This window comes from Oncorhynchus tshawytscha, linkage group LG09 (genome assembly GCF_018296145.1).
Source record: "Oncorhynchus tshawytscha isolate Ot180627B linkage group LG09, Otsh_v2.0, whole genome shotgun sequence".
In the NCBI taxonomy this organism is placed as follows: Eukaryota; Metazoa; Chordata; class Actinopteri; order Salmoniformes; family Salmonidae; genus Oncorhynchus; species Oncorhynchus tshawytscha.
This window is the reverse complement of record NC_056437.1, coordinates 26,419,430-26,443,132: the sequence shown is the minus strand read 5'-3', so window position 1 is coordinate 26,443,132 and position 23,703 is coordinate 26,419,430. Positions and strand designations below refer to the sequence as shown.

The window sequence follows — 23,703 nt, the reverse complement described above, 5'->3', positions numbered from 1 at the left end:
CCTGTTTCCTCCAGCATCTTCACAAGGTCCCTTGCTGTTGTTCTGGGATTGATTTGCACTTTTAGCACCAAAGTACGTTCATCTCTAGGAGACAGAACGCATCTCCTTCCTGAGCGGTATGACAGCTGTGTGATCCCATGGTGTTTACACTTGTTTACTATTGTTTGTATAGATTAATGTGGCACCTTCAGGCGTTTGGAAATTGCTCACAAGGATGAACCAGACTTGTAGAGGTCTACAATTCTTTTTTTGAGGTCTTGGCTGATTTCTTTTGATGTCAAGCAAAGAGGCACTGAGTTTGAAGGTAGGCCTTGAAATAATTTTTTTATTTTATTTAACCTTTATTTAACTAGGCAAGTCAGTTAAGAACAAATTCTTATTTTCAATGACGGCCTAGGAACAGTGGGTTTACTGCCTGTTCAGGGGCAGAACGACAGATTTATACCTTGTCAGCTCGGGTATTTGAACTTGCAACCTTCCGGTTACTAGTCCAACGCTCTAACCACTAGGCTACCCTGCCGCCCCACACCTCCAATTGACTCAAATGATGTCAATTAGCCTATTTAAAAAACATTTTTTGACCCTTATTTAACTAGGAAAGTCAGATAAGAACAAATACTTAATTTCAATGACGGCCTAGGAACAGTGGGTTAACTGCCTTGTTCAGGGACAGAACAACAGATTTTTTTACATTGTCAAGGATTCGATCTTGCAACCGTTCGGTTACTAGTCCAACGCTCTAAACACTAAGCTACCTGCCGCACCAATCAGAAGCTTCTAAAGCCATGACATCATTTTCTGGAATTTTCCAAGCTGTTTAAAGGCACAGTCAACTTAGTGTATGTTAACTTCTGACCCACTGGAATTGTGATACAGTGAATTATTTGGGAAATAATCTCTCTGTGAACAATTGTTGGAAAAATGACTTGTGTCATGAACAAAGTAGATATCCTAACCGACTTGCCAAAACTATAGTTTGATATACTGGGCTGCACGTACTACCCTCTGTAGCGCCTTACAGTCAGATGCTGAGCAGTTGCCATACCAGGCGGTGATGCAACCGGTCAGGATGCTCTCGATGGTGAAGCTGTAGAACTTTTTGAGGATCTGGGGACCCATGCCAAATCTTTTCTGAGGGGATCTGAGGACCCTTGCCAAATCTTTTTAGTCTCCTGAGGGGGAAAAGGTGTTGTCGTGCCCTCTTCACGACTGAATTGGTGTGTTTGGAACGTGATAGTTCGTTGGTGATGTGGACACCAAGGAACTTGAGACTCTCGACCTGCTCCACTACAGCCCCATAGATGTTAATGGGGGCCCGTTTGGCCTGCCTTTTCCTGTAGTCCCCGATCAGATCCTTTGTCTTGCTCACATTGACGGAGAGATTGTTGTCTTGGTACCACACTGCCAGGTCTCTGACCTCCTCCCTATAGGCTGTCTCATCGTTGTCGGTGTTCAGGCCTACCACTGTTGTGTCATCAGCAAACTTAATGATGGTGTTGGAGTCGTGTTTGGCCACACAGTCATGGGTGAACGGGGAGTACAGGAGGGGACTAAGTACACACCCCTGAGGGGCCCCAGTGTTGAGGATCAGCGTGGCAGACATGTTGTTGCCTACCCTTATCATCTGGGGGTGGCCCGTCAGGAAATCCAGGATCCAGTTGCAGAGGGAAGTGTTTAGTCCCAGGGTCCTTAGCTTAGTGATGAGCTTCGTGGGTACTATGGTGTTGAACGCTGAGCTGTAGTCAATGAACAGCATTCTCACATAGGTGTTCCTTTTGTCCAGATGGGAAAGGGCAGTGTGGATTGCGATTGAGATTGTGTCATCTGTGGATCTGTTGGGGTGGTATGCTATTTGGAGTGGGTCTAGGGAGGATGCTGTTGATGTGAGCCATGACCAGCCTTTCAAAGCACTTCATGGCTCCCGACGTGAGTGCTACGGGGCAGTAATCATTCATGCAGGTTACCTTCGCTTCCTTGGGCGCAGGGACTATGGTGAATATTTCCCTGCTAACTCTATACAAAGTAAAAGTCTAAAGCTATTGGGATAAGAGTATAGATGGAGAGCTGGGGTACCTGAGGGGAGGGTGTGCTGTGCTCTCTGAGGAGAGAGTGAGGGGACGAGTCGTGGGCTCCATGGAGAGGCTGTTTGGAGTGGGCCGAGGCCTGTCTGATCACCCTAGACTGAGGCTGAGGCTGCTGGACCGGCCTCCCTGGACCCTGCTGCTGAGGCTGCTGCTGTTGGACCTGGCCAAAGTCACCGTGGATGGGTTGCTGTAACAACATCTACACACACACACAAACACAGGAGGGCTTAGCTACTGTATCCACTCTATGACAATTGGCTTAGGTTAGCATTTCCCAATCTCAGTCCTCAGGACCCCAAGGGTAGCACGACACAGCTGATTCAAAGCTAGATGATTAATTTATTATTTGAATCAGCTGTGTAGTGTTATGGGAAAAACCAAAACAGAGGACCAAGTTTGGGGAAACCCTGGCTTAGGTTAAGGGACTGCTTTAGGCCGGGAGTCTGACTAGCGGTAAGCAGGGTTACCTGGAGGTTAGCTAGCTGAAGCTTCTCCTTGATGTCATGCAGCTCCTGCTGCTGAGTCTTGATGTCCATCTGCAGGATGCGTGTCCTCTCCTCCAGCTGCTCCTTGAGCTGGTTCATCACACCTAGCTGAGGCTCTTGGGGCTGCTGTTGGTACATGGACTGCTGCTGCTGCTGTTGTTGTTGTTGCTACGACGGAAATAATAGGATACACAGCCATCATGATAACGGCGGTTCACAACAAAGTACCATGCATGGGCGATGCTCTGGCACAAGCCTTCACAGCTGCCTACACACATTTTCAGAGCCAAGGAGGACTCTGCTGTAGTTCAGAAATACAGCACTCAAGCACTTGAGGTCCACAGAAATCATCCTCACAATCATTATCGCTTGATTAGCACTTCCAGCTCTTCTTGTTTCCAGCTCTTCTTCTTGTTTTCATGCAGATGTAGGAGATGCTTTTACTTGGCCTCATTTAACATGAGTTGAAGTGATCATCTTGAGACAATTTATACATACTTGAGAGTAGTAGTTTTACATCTGGAATTTAATTGTCATCTACATTTACAGCTATAATATGATCATCCCCAATTACGTTGCTGTGGTCTAAAATCAAGTGGGAGTGGAGGCATTTCGCACAAACAAACGAGGATGTCAACCAACAGACAAGAGCAAGCTGTCATAATAATGGGAGACTACTAGACAAACAGTAAGCAGGCAGGCGACAGACAGACAGGAGAGATTAGACTAAACACCAACCATTACGGAGTGCTGGCTGCAGGTAGGAGAAGGGGGTAGGCTCAGTTGGGGAAGGAGGTCAAAAGAGTTTTGCCTCTGTACCAAAGTCTATAAGGTGAAGGACAACAAAAACAGACGGGGAGTTGAGCAGGATTCCAGGCTGATGTTTTTCTACAAGTATTGGTTTTTCCACTGGCTAGTTCTTAATGAGGTGAACTGACCTTTGCACTACTGGGTACGAGTCTGGCCAAATTCTTCTCTGTCCCCGCGACTGATGCAGACTGTCGTGATGGTGTGCAAGCGTCTGTGAACCGCAAGGATGTGTTGGCTGGTGGGGAAAATGATTCAATATGTAGAAGGTTACGCATACTTCATAATTAACCATTTAAATCCAAAATTGTATACAGTAAGTGAGTGTATGGTGGTGCAGAGTTTGGATTAGGGTGAAAGTGGTGTTGTATGGTACAGGGTTCAAGTCTAAACGGACTAATTCAGTATGGGGGTATTTGGGTTAGCTGGAAAAAGAGAGCAACAGAGGGACTCACATGCCGAGTCGGACAGGGCTGTGTGGGAGGATTTCCGGGAGCTGTGGGAGGACACTGAGCATGCCCCGCTCATCCTGTCCTGTCCGGGAGGTTCCAGATTGGGACAGATGTCCAGGTACACCTTCTGAGCCTGGAACACACAGGATAGACAGAGGAGTATCAAGTACTGACAGCGCCAATAAGATCTGGGACATATTAGCTTTTACCCACTCAGAATACACACAACAATGCCTGACACTTGAAAGCTCTGTATTTGCATGGCATTTCACCATCCCACTTAGCTCTGAACACTGACACAGGATTGGAAAGTAGAGCACCACTGTACATGATTGTAATGTATATGATTGAACGTGGTAAAATGGCTGTTTATTGGGAAACTTGAATACTGGATGTTATTGTAACATTCTTTATGATTCATTATTTATATTTGATCCTAGTGACTCTTCTTCATACCTTTATGGAGGACGAAGTGGCCATCTCAGGTGACGTCTCCTCCAAGCCAAACTCTCTCCTCCTCTCCGCTCTCACCTCCGCGTAACTTCAAGTCCGTGACAGAGTGTGATAGAAAGACAGATCAAATGTCAAATGATTTGCCCATAAGCCTAGCTTTTCCATCAACAATCAATCAAATTTGTTTTATAAAGCACTTTTTACATCTACCCAGTCTGAAGCTCCAAAGAGCAAGCAATGCAGATGCAGAAGCACAGTGGCTAGGAAAAACTCTCCAGAAAGGTTGGAACCTAGGAAGTAACCTAGAGAGGAACCAGGCTCTGAGGGGTGGCCAGTCCTCTTCTGGCTGTGCTGGGTGGAGATTATAAGAGTACATGGCCATTAAGGCCAGATCTTTCTTCAAGACGTTCAGATATTCATCCTCAATTTACAATTTTATTTATTTATTTTTTTATTTTTTTTTATTTATTTTTTATTTATTTATTTTTATTTTTTTACCTTTATTTTACTAGGCAAGTCAGTTAAGAACAAATTCTTATTTTCAATGACGGCCTAGGAACAGTGGGTTAACTGCCTGTTCAGGGGCAGCATCAGAGTATATTTGACCAAACATGACAGAGAGAGACAGAGGAATTAGGTTTACCTGACGACTGTGTGAGTGCACACTATGAACTCTGGCTTGGAGTTCCACTGGTGGTATGTAATGTAGTAGTGTGTCTGGAGCCAGATCCACTGCTGACCCTTGGTCAGAAACCGATAGTAGCAGGATTTACCCTTCCCAAACTGCATTACTGTGAAGACAACACAGGGACATTTTCAACAGAGCAGTCAGGCATACACAAATCACTACACTGCCCTTGTTCCCAAAATCCTAAAACATCAGGAGTAGCAAGCTCTAAGCAGTCTCAGAAGTCCGGGCTTTTTATGCACATTGGTGAAGTGGAAATAGAAATGTAACTACAGTGGGATGACCTCTTTCTTTGAAATGGCTGCCTGGATCCTGTGGTAGTGAGGAAGAGTGGGAGAGAGGGAGAGAGGGAGAGAGGGATGAAAGAGGTAGAGGAGAGAGTTGCTTACATTGCTTATGACACCGCGCTATAAGCTCCAAGTCATCCACATGATAGTAATCATAGCCAGAAGTCCCAAGAACCTCAAAGGGCAAGTAGCCGATGATTGGTGAAGCTCTGGAAAGAGAGAATAACCAAGATATTAGGCAGCTATGTTTTATAACAACAACAGACTGGTTAAACTGTGACATTTAAGTATTTATTTTGTCGGAATGTACTATTTTGCAGCCTTGAGAGAATAACTTGATTGATAATGCCATAATTACCTTGACAAGTACATTGAAAAATGCATGAACATTATGATTAATAAACCTACGTTTGTACTGCCTCAAGCACACAGGGCAATATAACTTCATATGATCCATACAGTTATGACACATTGACAGAATATCACCACTCTAAATAGGCTAGGGCTGAGCGAGTGCGATGTTGCGAATGCCTAAAAAATGCGTAAACATGGCAATGTCGTATAATCACAGCTATGATTATGACATGATTTTGGCTCACTTGGTGCATTTCATTCATCAATGCTCAGTTAAATCCACTTAGCCTAGGCCCCCATAAGCCAAATTCAGAATGGCATGCAGGTCACATTATAGAGGGAGCCATTCTTGAGACCTAGCGCAGAGCACAGCAGTTTGGCAAGGAGCTGTGAATGTCCAATTATAGCTCAGCAGAGCACAGGACGTACAATTTCCTCCCTTGGTTTTACCTTCTTTACAGTTATCTAATAATCTCGGGGTGGTTGCCATCCTCCCTGCTCTGAATTCACAAGGGTCTTTGATTAGCAGGTACTAAGGGATTTGATTTGATACTGCATTGGTGGTGTCATGAATGATAGAATGTTGCAGTCTGGGCTGTTTCTCATTGGTCCTTTATCACCTGTGACATTGCAGACTAATCTTGTGTCTCACTCTCACTATCCAGGGCACGGCAGCAGGTCTAAATGCCTTACTTAGTGAGGACGCCAGGCCACACAGTGGAAACTAGCACAATCAGTCAGTCACGCCACTAGCACCAGCAGTCTGCTGAACACTGAGCCTGCTCACCCAAAGCCAATCAGATGGAACATAACCAAGGGACACAGCGGGGCAGTATGACACGCCAGTAGACAGAGTTTACAAACAACAATGTCATGTTAATGCCAAGATAGAGACAGGAGAGAACAGCAGTTGTCCTCTTAAATATATATGTTCACTGTAGCGCCAAAGATGTGCAGCCCAGAGGATGCCAGTTGATGGGCACCGATGACAGTGTGGCTTTCCATCAGGATATGAAGCTACTCAATTAAAGACTGATAACAGATGGAGGACAAAATGTACAGTTTTCTATGCTCCTCTTACCTGTGATCTAAGAACAGGAACTTCCATTCAAGGCTGTGTCTGGATGTGAATTCATCACAGGGATCTTCCACATTACACAAATCCTGGTAAAAGTAACAAAAATACAATTTAAGGCACTAGAGAACCAATCCTTAAATCCCCCCCAAAAAACTATTGGTGACCATGTAATTATAAGGTCTACGAAAAGTCTAGATCTGAGTTATAAGTTTTCACGTCATATCTCAGAACTGCTTTGGAGTGAATTCCTCATTCATAACTAATCAAGTCCCTCACCATAGAGGTACTTAAAGTGCAGAGTATCAAAATCCTGAGACTTTTGTAAATTCGTTTTTTTTTAGGGGGTTGTTGTAATTGTAACCTTGTAAGTCTCAAAAGTGGATCCGTGTTGTGTAAAAAGGTTCTTTCTGGCACTTAATGATACGATTATTTCAACGTTAATAGAAAAGTAAAGCCATTTAATGATTAAATGAAGAGAATAACCTTCCTTCCTTCAAACCACATGATGTAATACATCATTTCATATTCAACATCAATTCAACATGAATTCATAATCACCAAACACTTGTCCTTGCATCAAAGCTAAGAACAGCTTCTATCTCAAGGCCATCAGACTGTTAAATAGCCATCACTAGCCGGCTACCACACAGTTACTCAACCCTGCACCTTAGAGGCTGCTGCCCTATGTACATAGACATGGAATCACTGGTCAATTTAATAATGGAACACTACATACTGCTTTACTCATTTCATATGTATATACTGTAATGCCACTCCGACATTGCTCATCCTAATATTTATATATTTCTTAATTCCATTCTTTGTATTTTACTTTTAGATTTGTGTGTATTGTTGTGAATTTTTAGATATTACTGTACTGTTGGAGCTAGGAACACAAGCATTTTGCTACACCTACAGTAAAATTTGCTAAATATGTGTATGTGACCAATAACATCTGATAAATATGTGTATGTGACCAATAACATCTGCTAAATATGTGTATGTGACCAATAACAACTGCTAAATATGTGTATGTGACCAATAACATCTTCTAAATATGTGTATGTGACCAATAACATCTTCTAAATATGTGTATGTGACCAATAACATCTTCTAAATATGTGTATGTGACCAATAACATCTTCTAAATATGTGTATGTGACCAATAACATCTTCTAAATATGTGTATGTGACCAATAACATCTTCTAAATATGTGTATGTGACCAATAACATCTTCTAAATATGTGTATGTGACCAATAACATCTTCTAAATATGTGTATGTGACCAATAAAATGTGATTTGATTTGGACTTTAAAACAATAGCTCAATGAAATGACAACTACCCTACAGTGATTTCAAAAAGTATTCACACCCCTTGACTTTTCCCACATTTTATTTAGTTACAAAGTGGGATTAAAATGGATTTAATTGACATTTTCTGTCAACCATTTACACAAAATACTCTGTAATGTCAAAGTTAGAAAAAATATATTATAATAATAAAGAAAAACACTAATATATCTGTATTAGAAAAGTATTCAACCCCCTGAGTCTACATGTTAACACCTTAGGCAGTGATTACAGCTGTGAGTCTTTCTGAGTGAGTCTCTGAGTTTTGCACACCTGGATTGCACAAAATTTGCTCTGTCAAATAATGTTGATCATTGCTAGACAGCCATGTTCAAGTCTTGCCATAGATTTTCAAGTCGATTTAAGTTTTAAAAAATGTAACTAGACCACTCAGGAACATTCAATGTTGTCTTAGTAAGCAACTCCAGTGGATTTACCCCAAACATAATGCTTTGTATTCAGGACAAAAAGTTATTTATTTTGCCACATTTTTTTGCAGTATTACTTTAGTGAGTTATTGCAAACAGGATGCATGTTTTGGAATATATTTTTTCTGTACAGGCTTCCTTCTTTTCACTCTGTCATTTATTGTGGAGTAACTGCAATGTTGCTGATCCATCCTCAGTTATCTCCTACAGTATCACAGCCATTAAACTCTGTAACTGATTCAAAATCAACATACTGTCAAACTGTCAATCAACACAGCTCAGGTGGTGAATAAGCAAACATATTGGTGATTTGCTATACAGCTATAGGATTGGGTGCAGCACAAACATCAAATTATAAGAAGAGAGTATTGCCATAATAGTTAAATATGCAGCTCAAAACAATGTTGGTGATCAAGAATATTAACTGTTTACTTTACAAGCTCATCAGCAGAGGGGCAACAATTTTTAGAAAAGGCCTACTGCTATTTTTGTATCTAACAATTGCTTGAAATGGATCATTTGCTTATGAAACTTGCATTTGGAATTTGTTTAAAATGAATTATTACCATAGGCACTGCTCTTCACTTGCACTCTCCAAACTCCAGCCAGTGGAAAGTGATTATTTTCTCTTGTTGAAATGTTTTCTCTTGATTTCATATGTTTAAATGTATAGGCCCTATGTGGTATATCTATATTGAAATAATTGCTAGCGTCTCATCATTCCATCCCCATACCGTTTTTTGCAACACGTAGATATTTCTGTTACATGTTTGACAGGTCTACGATACATTTGCATTTAGCCAAACATTAATTATTTTATTTTATTTTTATTTCACCTTTATTTAACCAGGTAAGCTAGTTGAGAACAAGTTCTCATATGCAACTGCGACCTGGCCAAGATAAAGCAAAGCAGTTCGACACATACAACAACACAGAATTACACATGGAATAAACAAAACATACAGTCAATAATACAGTAGAAAAAAAAGAAAACAAAGTCTATATAGTGAGTGCAAATAAGGTTAAATAAGGGAGTTAAGGCAATAAATAGGCCATGGTGGCAAAGTAATTACAATATGGCAATTAAACACTGGAATGGTAGATATGCAAAAGATGGATGTGCAAGTAGAGATACTGTGGTGCAAAAGGAGCAAAATAAATAAATACAGTATGGGAATGAGGTAGATAGATGGGCTGTATACAGATGGGCTATGTACAGGTGCAGTGATCTGTGAGCTGCTCTGATAGCTGGTTCTTAAAGCTAGTGAGGGAGATGGGAATCTCCAGCTTCAGTGATTTTTGCAGTTCATTCCAGTCAGTGGCAGCAGAGAACTGGAAGGAAAGGCGACCAAAGGAGGAATTGGCTTTGGGGGTGACCAGTGAGATATACCTGCTGGAGCGTGTGCTACGAGTGGCATGAGTTGGCATGATTTCTATTGTGCCCATGAACATTCGCAAGACTCATGAGGTAGAAGTACTGTTTATTTAAATAAATGTATGGTTTCCTTTGTTCATATTGCTTGAGTTATGTCTGGGTTCTGTGTGTCTGTCATTCTGGTCATTCTGGTTGTGCGTAATATCTGCACAAGCGCCTCAGTGTGCATAGAAATAGGCTACGTGGCCTGCGCTCCACGCTCTGGAGTCAGAACGTTGAACAAGATAAAATGACTGTTCCATGTATGCACGGTGTTGAAATATCATTAATAATCATTAAGTCGGATTAATACGAATGTAACAATGGATCTGGAATTTTCCTTTTAAATTGTAGAACCAGTTTTATTGGTTTTAATTGCCAATTGGATTGTATGTTCCTGGGGGCCAAGTGCTTATTATGTAGGCCTACCTGTTTGAGCTCTTGTTAGACAGATTTACTTTCTCAAAAGGAGGCTGTATAGTCTTGCCGTCTACCTGTTTTCATTCATATAGGGCAGGTTAAGCCTGATACAGAGGCTATTCCTTTTGGGCTAATGCCTGTGTATATTTGGTAAATCTACTTGTATGTTTTGTATGATCTGGCGCTTTCACCATTGGATTACCAAGACCTGTAAATAAAATGTACACTCTGAGCACGTCAACCTGCCTTGTTTTCTGCTGATGTCATGCCCTTACGACTGCTACATGTCCCTATTGTACACTTACAAATGCTAATCAAAATAATGAAAAGTGCTGTCTGGTGGCCTCAATAAATAGACAGAGATTTGTAGTTGAACAAGTCGTTGCATGTATAGATTTTTTTGTTACTTGACTTGACTTGCTCTTAGAATGCACGACTTGGACTTGACTCGAGTCTTGACCCGTTCTACTTGGTACTCGACTTGAGACTCAGACCTTGTGACTTGAGACTTGCTTGTGACTCGAATAATAGTGACTTGGTCACACCTCTGATAAGCCGTAATGGGCAGTCATTACCATCATGGGACTTATATGAATTGTTTTACTCAGTGTTGTTGCAGCATTCAACCCACGTAAAGCATAGTTCATTTAATGTCTAAAACAATTATCGAAACCAATAACCTTTTTTAATAATCGAGCTGACCTCAAAAAGCATTAATAGCTCAGCACTAATCTACTAAATGTATAGTTCTGAGATATGGAGTATTATTCAAGTCCCAGATCTCAGAACTGTTTTGTGATGTCTTCCTCTTTCATGACTCAATGCATCCCCTTACACGCAAATATGTTTGATTGGAAACTCAGTAATGTGTGATTTGATTGAGATAGAACCTTATAAAATCAAGTTCAAAGTTGCTGCGCAGATAGAACTTTCACATAAAAAAATATATAAAAATGTCATCGTAAATAGATGTATTTTATTTTATTAAGAACACCTTCTCTTTTCATGACATAGACTGACCAGGTAAATTGAGGTGAAAGCTATGATCCCTTAATGATTTCACTTGTTAAATCCACTTCAAATCAATGGAGATGAAGGGAATAAGCATTGAGACAATTGAGACATGGATTGTGTGTGTGCCTTTCAGAGGGTGAATGGGCAAGACAAAATAATTAAGTGCCTTTGAATGGTGTATGGTAGCAGGTGCCAGGAGCACCGGTTTGTGTCAAGAAGTGCAACGCTGCTGGGTTTTTCACGCTTAACAGTTTCCCGTGTGTATCAAGACTGGTCTACCACCCAAAGCACAACTATGGGAAGCATTGGGGTCAACATGGGCCAGCATGCCTGTGGAATGCTTTCGACACCTTGTAGAGTCCATGCTCCAAAGAATTGAGGCTGTTCTGAGGGCAAAAAGGGGGGGAGGGATGCAATGTATGTCACGTGATGGATCATCAAAAGAGCAACTATGTGAATAACATTTTTTTTTACCAAAAAAGTACAATTATTCCAAGGTCTGGTAAAAAAAATATATATATATTATTTTCCGATTGCAAGTGAAACATGCAACCCAACCTAGAAGTGACAAAAGAATAATATGATGAATCACAATGCAAAAAACTCTAAGACAGGACTTATGGCTTGTCATTCCAAGATGGCGTAGCAGTGCAGACGTGGTTTGTCGTCCTCTCGTTTACTTTTTGTATTTTTCGTCTTTTTTGTATATATATATATATATATATATATCCGGTAACCCGCCTCACCCAATGTGACACGGATCCGCTATTTTTTAGACCTTATAGCCAGAACCTCCATCAGAAGCTAACCAGCTAATTAGCTACTAGCTATTTAGTCATTGTTAGCCACTGCTAGTTGCCTTTACCTTCTGCACAGACACCAGCTGTTTTTTTTTGCCTGGATAATACTTGCCAGCCTGCCAGTATCGGACTGTTTTCTCCACTACAACGCCGGATTCATTTCAAATCCCACCGTACCTTCTTCGCTGTGCAATCCGGTTTTCGAGCTGGTCATGGGTGCACCTCAGCCATGCTCAAGGTACTAAACGTAATCATAACCGCCATCGATAAAAGACAGTACTGTGCAGCCATCTTCATCGACCTGGCCAAGGCTTTCGACTCTGTCAATCTCCTCATTCTTATCGGCAGACTCAACAGCCTTGGTTTCTCAAATAACTGCCTCACCTGGTTCACCAACTACTTCTCAGACAGAGTTCAGTGTGTCAAATCAGAGGGCCTGTTGTCCGGACCTCTGGCAGTCTCTACAGGGATACCACAGGGTTAAATTCTCGGGCCGACTCTTTTCTCTGTATATATCAACGATGTCGCTCTTGCTGCGGGTGATTCCCTGATCCACCTCTACGCAGACGACACCATTCTGTATACATCTGGCCATTCTTTGGACACTGTTAACTAACCTCCAAGCGAGCTTCAATGCCATACAACACTCCTTCCGTGGCCTCCAATTGCTCTTAAACGCTAGTAAAAACCAAATGCATGCTTTTCAACTGTTTTCTGCCCACACCCGCCTGCCCAACTAGCAATCACTACTCTGGACGGTTCTGAATTAGAATATGTGGACAACTACAAATACCTAGGTGTCTGGCTAGACTGTAAACTCTCCTTCCAGACTCATATTAAACATATCAAATCCAAAATTAAATCTAGAATCGGCTTCCTATTTCGTAACAAAGCCTCCTTCACTCACTCACGCCGCCAAACATACCCTCGTAAAACTGACTATCCTACCGATCCTTGACTTCGGCGATGTCATTTACAAAATAGCTTCCAATACTCTAGTCAGCAAACTAAATGCAGTCTATCACAGTGCCATCCATTTTGTCACCAAAGCCCCTTATACCACCCACCACTGCGACCTGTATTCTCTAGTCGGCTGGCCCTCGCTACATATTTGTCGCCAGACCCACTGGTTCCACGACATCTATAAGTCTATGCTAGGTAAAGCTCCGCCTTATCTCAGCTCATTGGTCACGATAACAACACCCACCCGTAGCACGCACTCCAGCAGGTATATCTCACTGGTCATCCCCAAAGCCAACACCTCATTTGGCAGCCTTTCCTTCCAGTTCTCTGCTGCCAATGACTGGAATGAATTGCAAAAATCGCGGAAGCTGGAGACTTATATTTCCCTCACTAACTTTAAACATCAGCTATCTGAGCAGCTAACCGATCACTGCAGCTGTACATAGCCCATCTGTAAATAGCCCACCCAATCTACCTACCTCATCCCCATATTGTTTTTATTTACTTTTCTGCTCTTTTGCACACCAGTATTTCTACTTGCACATCACCATCTGCTCATCTATCACTCCAGTGTTAATTTGCTAAATTGTTATTACTTCGCTACCATTGCCTATTTATTGCCTTACCTCCTCACGCCATTTGCACACACTGTATATAGACTTTCTTTTTTTCTCTATTGTGTTATTGAGTTATTGACTGTACGCTTGTTTATTCCATGTGTAACTCTGTGTTGCTGTTTGTGTCGCACTGCTTTGCTTTATCTTGGCCAGGTCACAGTTGTAAATGAGAACTTGCTCTCAACTAGCCTACCTGGTTAAATAAAGGTGAAATAAAAAATGTAAAAAATTAAATGGCTTTTCAAAATGTATTATTTTCTTCTTCCTCTTTACAAGGTAATATAAAACATCTGTATGTTCTCAAATGGAATCAGCAAAGATTTAGCAAAAGAAACACGATCTTACCTTTAAAAACTGCGGAGTGACTAATCGTACAGTGGCAACAAGGCAGACCTGCTCTTCCAGTGATGACTGCAGTGTTCTTGGTAATGTCAACTCAAACCCGTTACAAGAGGAAGTAGGCACTGAGTCAAACAACAGAAACAGTCACTCAATACCTCCCCAGAGGATGAATGTAGGCATAGCAAATATAAATACACAGCAACAATTCATTTGGTGCATTACAACAGTATAGTATAGACACGAGGAGTGATTATCATCAACCCCAAACAGGTATATCTGTTACAAGAGGAGTGTGTGCTGGGGATTTTGCCCTTTAATCACACACTCATTTGAGAAAGGAAAATCAGCAGGACTGTGGCCCCTGAAGACTGTGGTAGTGATCCCCAGCTGAGGGTTGGGGGTAATGGCAAATCAGGCAATAAATCTTTGATTAGCAGTGACTGGAGTTATTCTACGAGTGCCAAATAACTTTACATAACCGTTCAATCTCACCACACTCTGCCTTTCCATCTCACCACACTCTGCCTTTCCATCTCACCACACTCTGCCTTTCCATCTCATCACACTCTGCCTTTCCATCTCACCACACTCTGATGACCTTACTACGTCATTAGGCCATTCAAACGACTGGAAGTCCAAATCTTTAAAAAGTATGGAAATATCCAAAAGTCCGAAGCATAATTTCAGACGAGAGGGAAACATTTCCTCATACGTCTAATTTTCCAGTCATTTAGCCAGGTATTTGAATAGTGATCATCAATGAGATATGCAGTTCTGAAACGGTTTTATAACCTGTTTGATTTTCTGTCTGTTTTATGTTTCAAGTAAGTTTTTATGACATAACATCTCCATTCTAATATTCAATAGAATGCAGAGTTTGGCCTTATTAATATAACTAGATGGTTTACTGTCCATTCATCAGGTTGAAGCTCGGTCAGTAGTTGTAGATGTAATGGCACATAAAATACACATGATCATAGAACAATAGTTCTGGCAGTTGAAAGGGAAAGTCATTTCTGTTGTTATGCGAGTATGTCAAGGAAACAAAGATTTGGGAACTAAAACATTGCAAAGTATTGCACAACTTTCAAATGTCAAGCGAGCTCAGGGTAGAATAACAGAACACTCACCATTGTTATGAAACTTGAAATCTCCTACAAATTTCACATACTCATATGTAGGGGGTTCCTTTGGGTCGATGTTTCCTCTGGCTAAATGACAGCAGAACTCAATGTGTGTCTTACCTGTAAAAAAAAATACCAAATGGAAGTTAGCTGCAGTGTCCTCAACAAAACACAATGCTTTTTCCATCATCATGAAGAAAAATAAAGTAAGAAAAATTATTGACTGACAAAGCGAATAACCCATTTTCAGTGTGTATTTACACATACTCTATTGGCACTTCTTTTTCATATAAATCATCTTGAAGTCTTCATGGTGCAACATGATAAACTCGTTTCAAATAGGTTTAAATTTTATGTAAGAGCCTTGGATAAAACTGACAGAGTAAATCTCACAGAAAAGAATGATGACAATAATAATTTTGCCATTACAACTTCTGCTCCTAACAACCACTGACAGCTCAGACGTTTTGGCTTTTCTCTCGTGGCTGGAAATCAGCACACAGCTCCCAGTAAATGGCATTGAACCCAGCATAGTTTGTCTCAGTTGTCATGGGATGGCTCAGCAGTGTTGTTCCTACAGACGAGGCTTCACTTGGCAGGGGAATGGGACCAGTGGTGGGAGAGGAAGAGGGGGAGTATGTCACTGAGCCATCGACACACTAAAACTGTGCACTGATGATGTTCTAAATACTCCTCAATCAGACACAATGTCACAGTCACACAGAATGTCTGAATACAGTCATCCCATTTTCTACAGAATCCATGGCTCCGTTTAAACGGGTTACCTTTGCGGAAGAGAATGCCTCCACAGACTTATGTCAGAGCACTAGCTCAGACATACTGTACACACTGAGGGGACTCTACTAATCCTCCAAAGCCAATGTGTGGCTCTTCATTACACTAAAAATAGAGCATTGTGGCATTGTCAGGAGGCTGGGAATACCAGTGGCCCTGTGCCATTCAAACTGAGATATACAGTGCATTCGGAAAGTATTCAGACCCCTTCCCTTTTTCCACATTTTGTTACGTTACAGTATTAATCTAAAATGGATTTATTAAGAAATTGTCGTCATCAATTTCCCCACAATAACCCATAATATCAAAATGAAAGCTGTTTTTTTAAAGAAATTTTAGCAAATGTATTACAATTTTTTTTTAATTAAATATATTATTTACATACAGTACCAGTCAAAAGTTTGTACACACCTACTCATTTAATGGTTTTTCTTAATATTTTCCTATTTTCTACATTGTAGAATAATAGTGAAGACATCAAAACTATGAAATAACACATATGGAATCATGTAGTAACCAAAAAAGTGTTAAACAAATCAAAACATTTTAGATTTGAGATTCTTCAAAGTAGCCACCCTTTGCCTTGATGACAGCTTTGCACACACTTAGCATTCTCTCAACCAGCTTCATGAGGTAGTCACCTGGAATGGATGAAAATGAACAGGTGTGCCTTGTTAAAAGTTAATTTGTGGAATTTCTTTCCTTCTTAATGTGTTTGAGCCAATTAGTTGTGTTGAGACAAGGTAGGGGTGGTATAAGTTAAGTCCATATTATGGCAAGAACAGCTCAAATAAGCAAAGAACAATGACAGTCCATCATTACCTTAACACATGAAGGTCAGTCAATACGGAACATTTCAAGAACTTTGAACGTTTCTTCAAGTGCAGTCACAAAAACCAAGTGCTATGATGAAACTGGATCTCATGAGGACCGCCACAGGAAAGGAAGACGCAGAGTTACCTCTGCTGCAGAGGATAAGTTCATTAGAGTAAACTGCACCTCAGATTGTAGCCCAAATAAATGTTTCACAGAGTTCAAGTAACAGACACATCTCAATATCAACTGTTCAGAGGAGACTGCGTGAATCAGGCCTTCATGATCGAATTGCTGCAGAGAAACCACTACTAAAGGACACCAATAATAAGAAGAGACTTGCTCGGGCCAAGAAACACGAGCAATGGACATTAGACTGATGTAAATCTGTCCTCTGATGAGTCCAAATTTGAGATTTTAGATTCCAAACGCTGTGTCTTTGTGAGACAGACGCAGAGTAGATGAACGGATTATCTCCGCATGTGTGGTTGCCACTGTGAAGCATGGAGGAGAAGGTGTGATAGTTTGGGGTGCTTTGCTGGTGACACTGTCAGTGATTTATTTACAATTCAAGTCACACTTAACCAGCATGGCAACCACAGCATTCTGCAGCGATACACCATCCCATCTGGTTTGCACTTAATGGGACTTTCATGTGTTTCTCAACAGGACAACAAACCAAAACACCTCCAGCCTGTGTAAGGGCTATTTGACCAAGAAGGAGAGTGATGGAGTGCTGCATCAGATGACCTGGCCTCCAAAATCACCCGACCTCAACCCAATTGAGATAGTTTGGGATGTGTTGGACAGCAGAGTGAAGGAAAAGCAGCCAACAAGTGCTCAGCATATGTGGAAACTCCTTCAAGACTGTTGGAAAAGCATTCCTCATGAACCTGGTTGAGAGAATGCCAAGAGTGTGCAAAGGTGTCATCAAGGCAAAGGGTGGCTACTTTGAAGAATATGAATAATATTAAAATAATATAGAATATAAAATATATTATTAACACTTTTGGTTACTACATGATTCCATATGTGCTAATTAATAGTTTTGATGTCTTCACTATTATTCTACAATTTAGAAAACACAAAAAATTAAGAAAAACCTCTGAATGAGTAGGTGTGTCCAAACTTTTGACTGGTACTATAAGTATTCGGACCCTTTGCTATGTGACTCGAACTTGAGCTCTGGTGCATCCTGTTTCCATTGATCATCCTTGAGGTGTTTCTACAACTTGACTGGAGTCCACCTGTGGTAAATTCAATTGACTGGACATGATTTGGAAAGGCACACACCTGTCTATATAAGGTCCCACAGTTGACAGCGCTCGTCAGAGCAAAAACCAAGGCATGAGGTCGAAGGAATTGTCCGTAGAGCTCTGAGACAGGATTGTGTCGAGGCACAGATCTAGAGAAGGGTACCAACAAATTTCTGCAGCATTGAAGGTCCCCGGGAACACGGTGGCCTCCATCATTCTTAAATGGAAGAAGTTTGGAACTATCAAGACTCTTCCTAGAGCTGGCCGCCCGGGAAAACTAAGCAATCAGGGGAGAAGGGCCTTGGTCAGGGAGGTGACCAAGAACCCGATGGTTACCCTGACAGAGCTCCAGAGTTCCTCTGTGGAGATGGGAGAAACTTTCAGAAGGACAACCATCTCTGAGGCACTCCACCAATCAGGCCTTTATGGTAGAGTGTCCAGACGGGAGCCAGTCCTCAGTAAAAGGCACATAACAGCCTGCTTGGAGTTTGCCAAAAGGCACTGAAAAAGGAGCTGAAAAACATCCACACAGCATGATGCTGCCACCACCATGCTTCCCTGTAGGGATGGTGCCAAGATTTAACTCTTTGGCTTGAATGCCAAGTGTCACGTCTGGTGTAATCTGGCACCATACCTACGGTGAAGCATGGTGGCAGCATCATGCTGTGGGGAGGTTTTTCAGAGGCATGGACTGAGAGACTAGTCAGGATCAAGGGAAAGTTTAATGGAGCAAAGTACAGAGAGATCCTTGATGAAAACCTTCTCCAGAGTGCTCAGGACCTCACACTGGGGCGAAGGTTCACCTTCCAACAGGACAACAACCCTAAGCACACAGCCAAGACAACGAAGGAGTGGCTTTGGGACAATTCTCTGAATGTCCTTGAGTGTTCCAGCCAGAGCCCGGACTTGAACCCGATCTAACATCTCTAGAGAGACCTGAAAATAGCTGGGCGGCGACGCTCCCCATCCAACCTGACAGAACTCGAGAGGATCTGCAGAGAAGAAATACAGGTGTGCCAAGCTTGGAGAGTCATAGCCAAGAAGACTTGAGGCTGTAATTGCTGCAAAAGGTGGTTCAACAAAGTACTGAGTTAAGGGTCTGAATACTTATGTAAATGATATAATTCAGATTTGTATTTTTAATACATTTGCAAACATCTGTATAGAATGACACACACATTTGGGATTTAAAGCGCAAAGGAAAAAAGGTTCCTTATTAAACCAAGAATGATATCATCACTCCATTATTACACATATCTAACGGGATTAAATGAAGTAAAATGCTTCCTCTGTGGTACCATAAGCTCTGAGTCAAGTATCTGAGTTCACTTATCCAAGAGTAGCTAGACGTTCATAAGTACCTGAGAGCTCCTTTGTCCTCAAGTGGGAGTGCAGTGCACATAATGTATGTATTAGTGATGAACACTCAACTCAGCGTAACAAACATTCTCATAGCTATTCTTCAACAGAATGATAGTAGCACATTAACCAAGAAGATAGCTGACTTCCAAAACAATTTGTGTGTTGAGCAGGAGAAGCAGTATTTTTTTTTAAGAAAAGAAAGGAGATGAAAGATAAATGCAGGAATTAACTGTTAATGAGGCTAGGAGAAAATTATGATTATTCCAGACACAGTAGCGTCTACAATAGTTTTCTATGCTTTGTATTCCTATAGTTCTAAACATAGACCTAGATGATTCCACATCAGTCTCTTTCTCAGAAGAAAACAATTGTAGCATGGGATTAAGCTCAGTGTCTCAAGCCCTAGATACAGTATTACTGAAGCTACAGTGATTAAAACTCCTAACCACACTGCTAGGCTAACTACTATTATTAGCTAAAGGACTAATCATAGGACCAGTGTCCAGCAATCCAATAAACTGGCAGCACCAAACATGGCAACCTGCCCTATATTCACGGTCAATTCAGTATCAGGACTGCAGAGCAGAGGTGTGAGGTTCAGTACAGTAGAGTGTGAATTCCTAACACACAGAGGAATTAGTCATGTAAATACAATAGAACTGGATGAATGCCTACAGGAGAGATTTAACACTTTGTCAAACAGAATTTTTTCCAATGCTGGCATAAAATCGCTGTTTGTTTTGAAGGCTGTGGCGTGTGACTGTTGGGCCACTGCGTGGTTTGATGTATAATTCATGGGGATATCGCTCATAAAAGTGAAATAGCCAACATCAAAAGAAATAAAAGGTCACCACAGCCCTGTTCATTGCTGTAGTGCATTAAATTAAGCAAAACAAAGCACGGCTACAGGACAAAATAGGAGGCTGGTACAAATGCTTATGAATAATTGTTCTGCAACATTATGCCAATAAGAAAAACAAAGCATTACTAACTTTCATTCAGTGACCCTAGTTTAGACCTGTGGATGAACAACAATATAATTAAAGTGTAAATGTTGGTTAAATGCCACCCATAATATTTATGTAAAATCTCATTAATATGGTGATGGACTCTCTGATTATACAGCACAGATGACTTGGATTCTTAGTGTCATCACCAAGAGTGATGCCCACCTATAATTTGGCCCAAACAACTACCTCTTTCCCTACTGTATTTATTTATTTATTTATTTATTTTGCTCCTTTGCACCCAATTATTTTTATTTATACTTTGCACATTCTTCCACTGCAAATCTACCATTCCAGTGTTTTACTTACTATGTTGTATTTACTTTGCCACCATTTTTTGCCTTTACCTCCCTTATCTCACCTCATTTGCTCACATCATATATAGACTTATTTCTACTGTATTATTGACTGGATGTTTGTTTTACTCCATGTGTAACTCTGTGTCATTGTACGTGTCGAACTGCTTTGCTTTATCTTGGCCAGGTCGCAATTGTAAATGAGAACTTGTTCTCAACTTGCCTACCTGGTTAAATAAAGGTGAAACATTTTTTTTTAAATAAAAGAGTCCAAGACACTCGGAGATAGGTAAGAACATTTCAAACGTCTCATCAAACAACACTATTGTGAAATACACAGACATCTCTATCCAGACATCTCCTAAGCTAAGCATCCCTGGTGATGCCAAAGCTGGAGATCGACCCAGTACTGATTGACTGAGAAGGAAAAATGGGTTCAGACCTAAGGGAGTGAAGAGGAAAGATGGGTTCAGTACTGAGGGGGTGAAAAGGAAAGATGGGTTCAGTACTCAGGGAGTGAAGAGGAAAGATGGGTTCAGTATGGAGGGAGTGAAGAGGAAATATGGGTTCAGTACTGAGAAAGAAAGATGGATTTAGTACTGATGTAGAAAAGAGTTAAGATGGGTTCAGACCTGAGGGAGTGAAGAGGAAAGATGGGTTCAGTACTAATAAGGAAAGATGGGTTCAGTACTCAGGGAGTATAGAGGAAATATTGGTTCAGTACTGAGGGAGTGAAGAGGAAAGATGGGTTCAGTACTAATAAGGAAAGATGGGTTCAGTACTCAGGGAGTATAGAGGAAATATTGGTTCAGTACTGAGGGAGAAAAGAGGAAAGATTGGTTCAGTACTGAGGGAGTGAAGAGGAAAGATGGGTTCAGTATTGAGGGAGTGAAAAGGAAAGATGAGTTCAGTACTGAGGGAGTGAAGAGGAAAGATGGGTTCAGTATTGAGGGAGTGAAGATGAAATATGGGTTCAGTACTGAGAAAGAAAGATGGAATTAGTACTGAGGTAGAAAAGACGAAAGATGGGTTCAGTACTAAGAAGGAAAGATGGGTTCAGTACTGAGGGAGTGAAGAGGAAATATTGGTTCAGTACTGAGGGAGTGAAGAGGAAATATGGGTTCAGTACTAAGAAGGAAATATGGGTTCAGTACTGAGGGAGTGAAGAGGAAATATGGGTTCAGTACTGAGAAAGAAGAAATATTGAAGGTTTCAGTACTGAGGAAAGATGGGTTCAGAAGGGATTGAAGAAATATGGGTTCAGTAAGAGGAAATATGGGTTCAGTACTGAGAAAGAAAGATGGGTTCAGTACTGAGGGATTGAAGAGGAAAGATGGGTTCAGTACTAAGAAGGAAAGATGGGTTCAGTACTGAGGGAGTGAAGAGGAAATATGGGTTCAGTACTAAGAAGGAAAGATGGGTTCAGTACTGAGGGAGTGAAGAGGAAAGATGGGTTCAGTACTGAGGGAGTGAAGAGGAAATATGGGTTCAGTACTGAGGGAGTGAAGAGGAAATATGGGTTCAGAACCGAGGGAGTGAAGAGGAGGACTAAATACTCACTGTCTAGGAAGTCAGCAGAGATGGGGTCAGTCATCAGCATGTGGGATGATAGCAGCTTATAGACCTCCCCATGCTCACGCTCAGGGAGAAAGTTCAAGATATTTTGGTCCACCATATCTGACTGATACAAAAGGATAAAAGGTGGGAACGTCAGTGTCTATGGCCCATCATTGTCCATGCACATGTCATATCACAGTCATATTATAAGATACGGTATTACATACCATAGTTAGTGTCCCAATTGCAATAATGTATACACTGATTTGAATTAGTATATTTAGATCATAATTGGAAGCTAAAGTAATTTTTTGTGGGTACTTTTTTTACCCCTTTTTTCTCCCTAATTGGTAGTTACAGTCTTGTCCCATCGCTGCAACTCCAGCATGGCCTCAGGAGAGTCGAAGGTCGAGAGCCGTGCGTCCTCCAAAACACCACCCCGCCAAGCCGCTTTGCATCTTGACACACTGTTCGCTTAACCCGGATGCCAGCCGCACCAATGTGTCGGAGGAAACACCGTACAGCTGGCGACCGAAGTCAGAGTTCATGCACCCAGCCGCCACAAGGAGTCGCTAGAGAGCAATGGGACAAGGACATCCCAGTCGGCCAAACCCTCGCCTAACCCGGATGACGCTGGGCCAATTGTGCGCCGCCTCATGGGTCTCACGGTCACGGCCGGCTGCAACACAGCTCGGGATCGAACCCGGATCTGTAGTAACGCCTCTAGTACTGCGATGCAGTGCCTTAGACCATTGCGCTACTCGGGAGGCCTTGGAAGCTAACGTTTAACGCATGATACAATCAGAAACATGGTGGTTGCAAGATTTAATCTATATCCTTGTTTACTGTGCAGCTCTTTTAATATACAGTGGGGAGAACAAGTATTTGATACACTGCCGATTTTGCAGGTTTTCCAACTTACAAAGCACGTAGAGGTCTGTCATTTTTATCATAGGTACACTTCAACTGTGAGAGACGGAATCTAAAACGAAATTCCAGAAAATCACATTGTATGATTTTTAAGTAATTAATTTGCATTTTATTGCATGACATAAGTATTTGATACATCAGAAAAGCAGAACTTAATATTTGGTACAGAAACCTTTGTTTGCAATTACAGAGATCATATGTTTCCTGTAGTTCTTGACCAGGTTTGCACACACTGCAGCAGGGATTTTGTCCCACTCCTCCATACAGACCTTCTCCAGATCCTTCAGGTTTCGGGGCTGTCACAGGGCAATACGGACTTTCAGCTCCCTCCAAAGATTTTCTATTGGGTTCAGGTCTGGAGACTGGCTAGGCCACTCCAGGACCTTGAAATGCTTCTTACGGAGCCACTCCTTAGTTGCCCTGGCTGTGTGTTTCGGGTAGTTTTCATGCTGGAAGACCCAGCCACGACCCATCTTCAATGCTCTTACTGAGGGAAGGTGGTTGTTGGCCAAGATCTCGCGATAC

At 41.5% G+C, this 23,703-nt stretch overlaps 1 protein-coding gene across 2 annotated transcripts in view; it reads right to left on the bottom strand.

The window, feature by feature from the left end:
• Positions 1–23,703, bottom strand: part of npas2 (neuronal PAS domain protein 2) — a 44,937-nt gene that overhangs the window by 5,589 nt on the left and 15,645 nt on the right. Inside the window, exons 7-18 of one of the 2 annotated variants that reach the window (XM_042326715.1) lie at positions 22,252–22,372; positions 15,169–15,282; positions 14,042–14,160; positions 6,692–6,774; positions 5,359–5,465; positions 4,925–5,072; positions 4,285–4,369; positions 3,832–3,961; positions 3,508–3,614; positions 3,308–3,394; positions 2,552–2,737; positions 2,074–2,283 (exon numbers count right to left, since the gene is read on the bottom strand). In XM_042326715.1, the coding sequence (XP_042182649.1) occupies positions 2,074–2,283; positions 2,552–2,737; positions 3,308–3,394; positions 3,508–3,614; positions 3,832–3,961; positions 4,285–4,369; positions 4,925–5,072; positions 5,359–5,465; positions 6,692–6,774; positions 14,042–14,160; positions 15,169–15,282; positions 22,252–22,372 (1,497 nt within the window). The remainder of the gene's footprint in view (positions 1–2,073; positions 2,284–2,551; positions 2,738–3,307; positions 3,395–3,507; positions 3,615–3,831; positions 3,962–4,284; positions 4,370–4,924; positions 5,073–5,358; positions 5,466–6,691; positions 6,775–14,041; positions 14,161–15,168; positions 15,283–22,251; positions 22,373–23,703) is intronic. The other variant, XM_042326716.1, reaches the window with a different exon arrangement.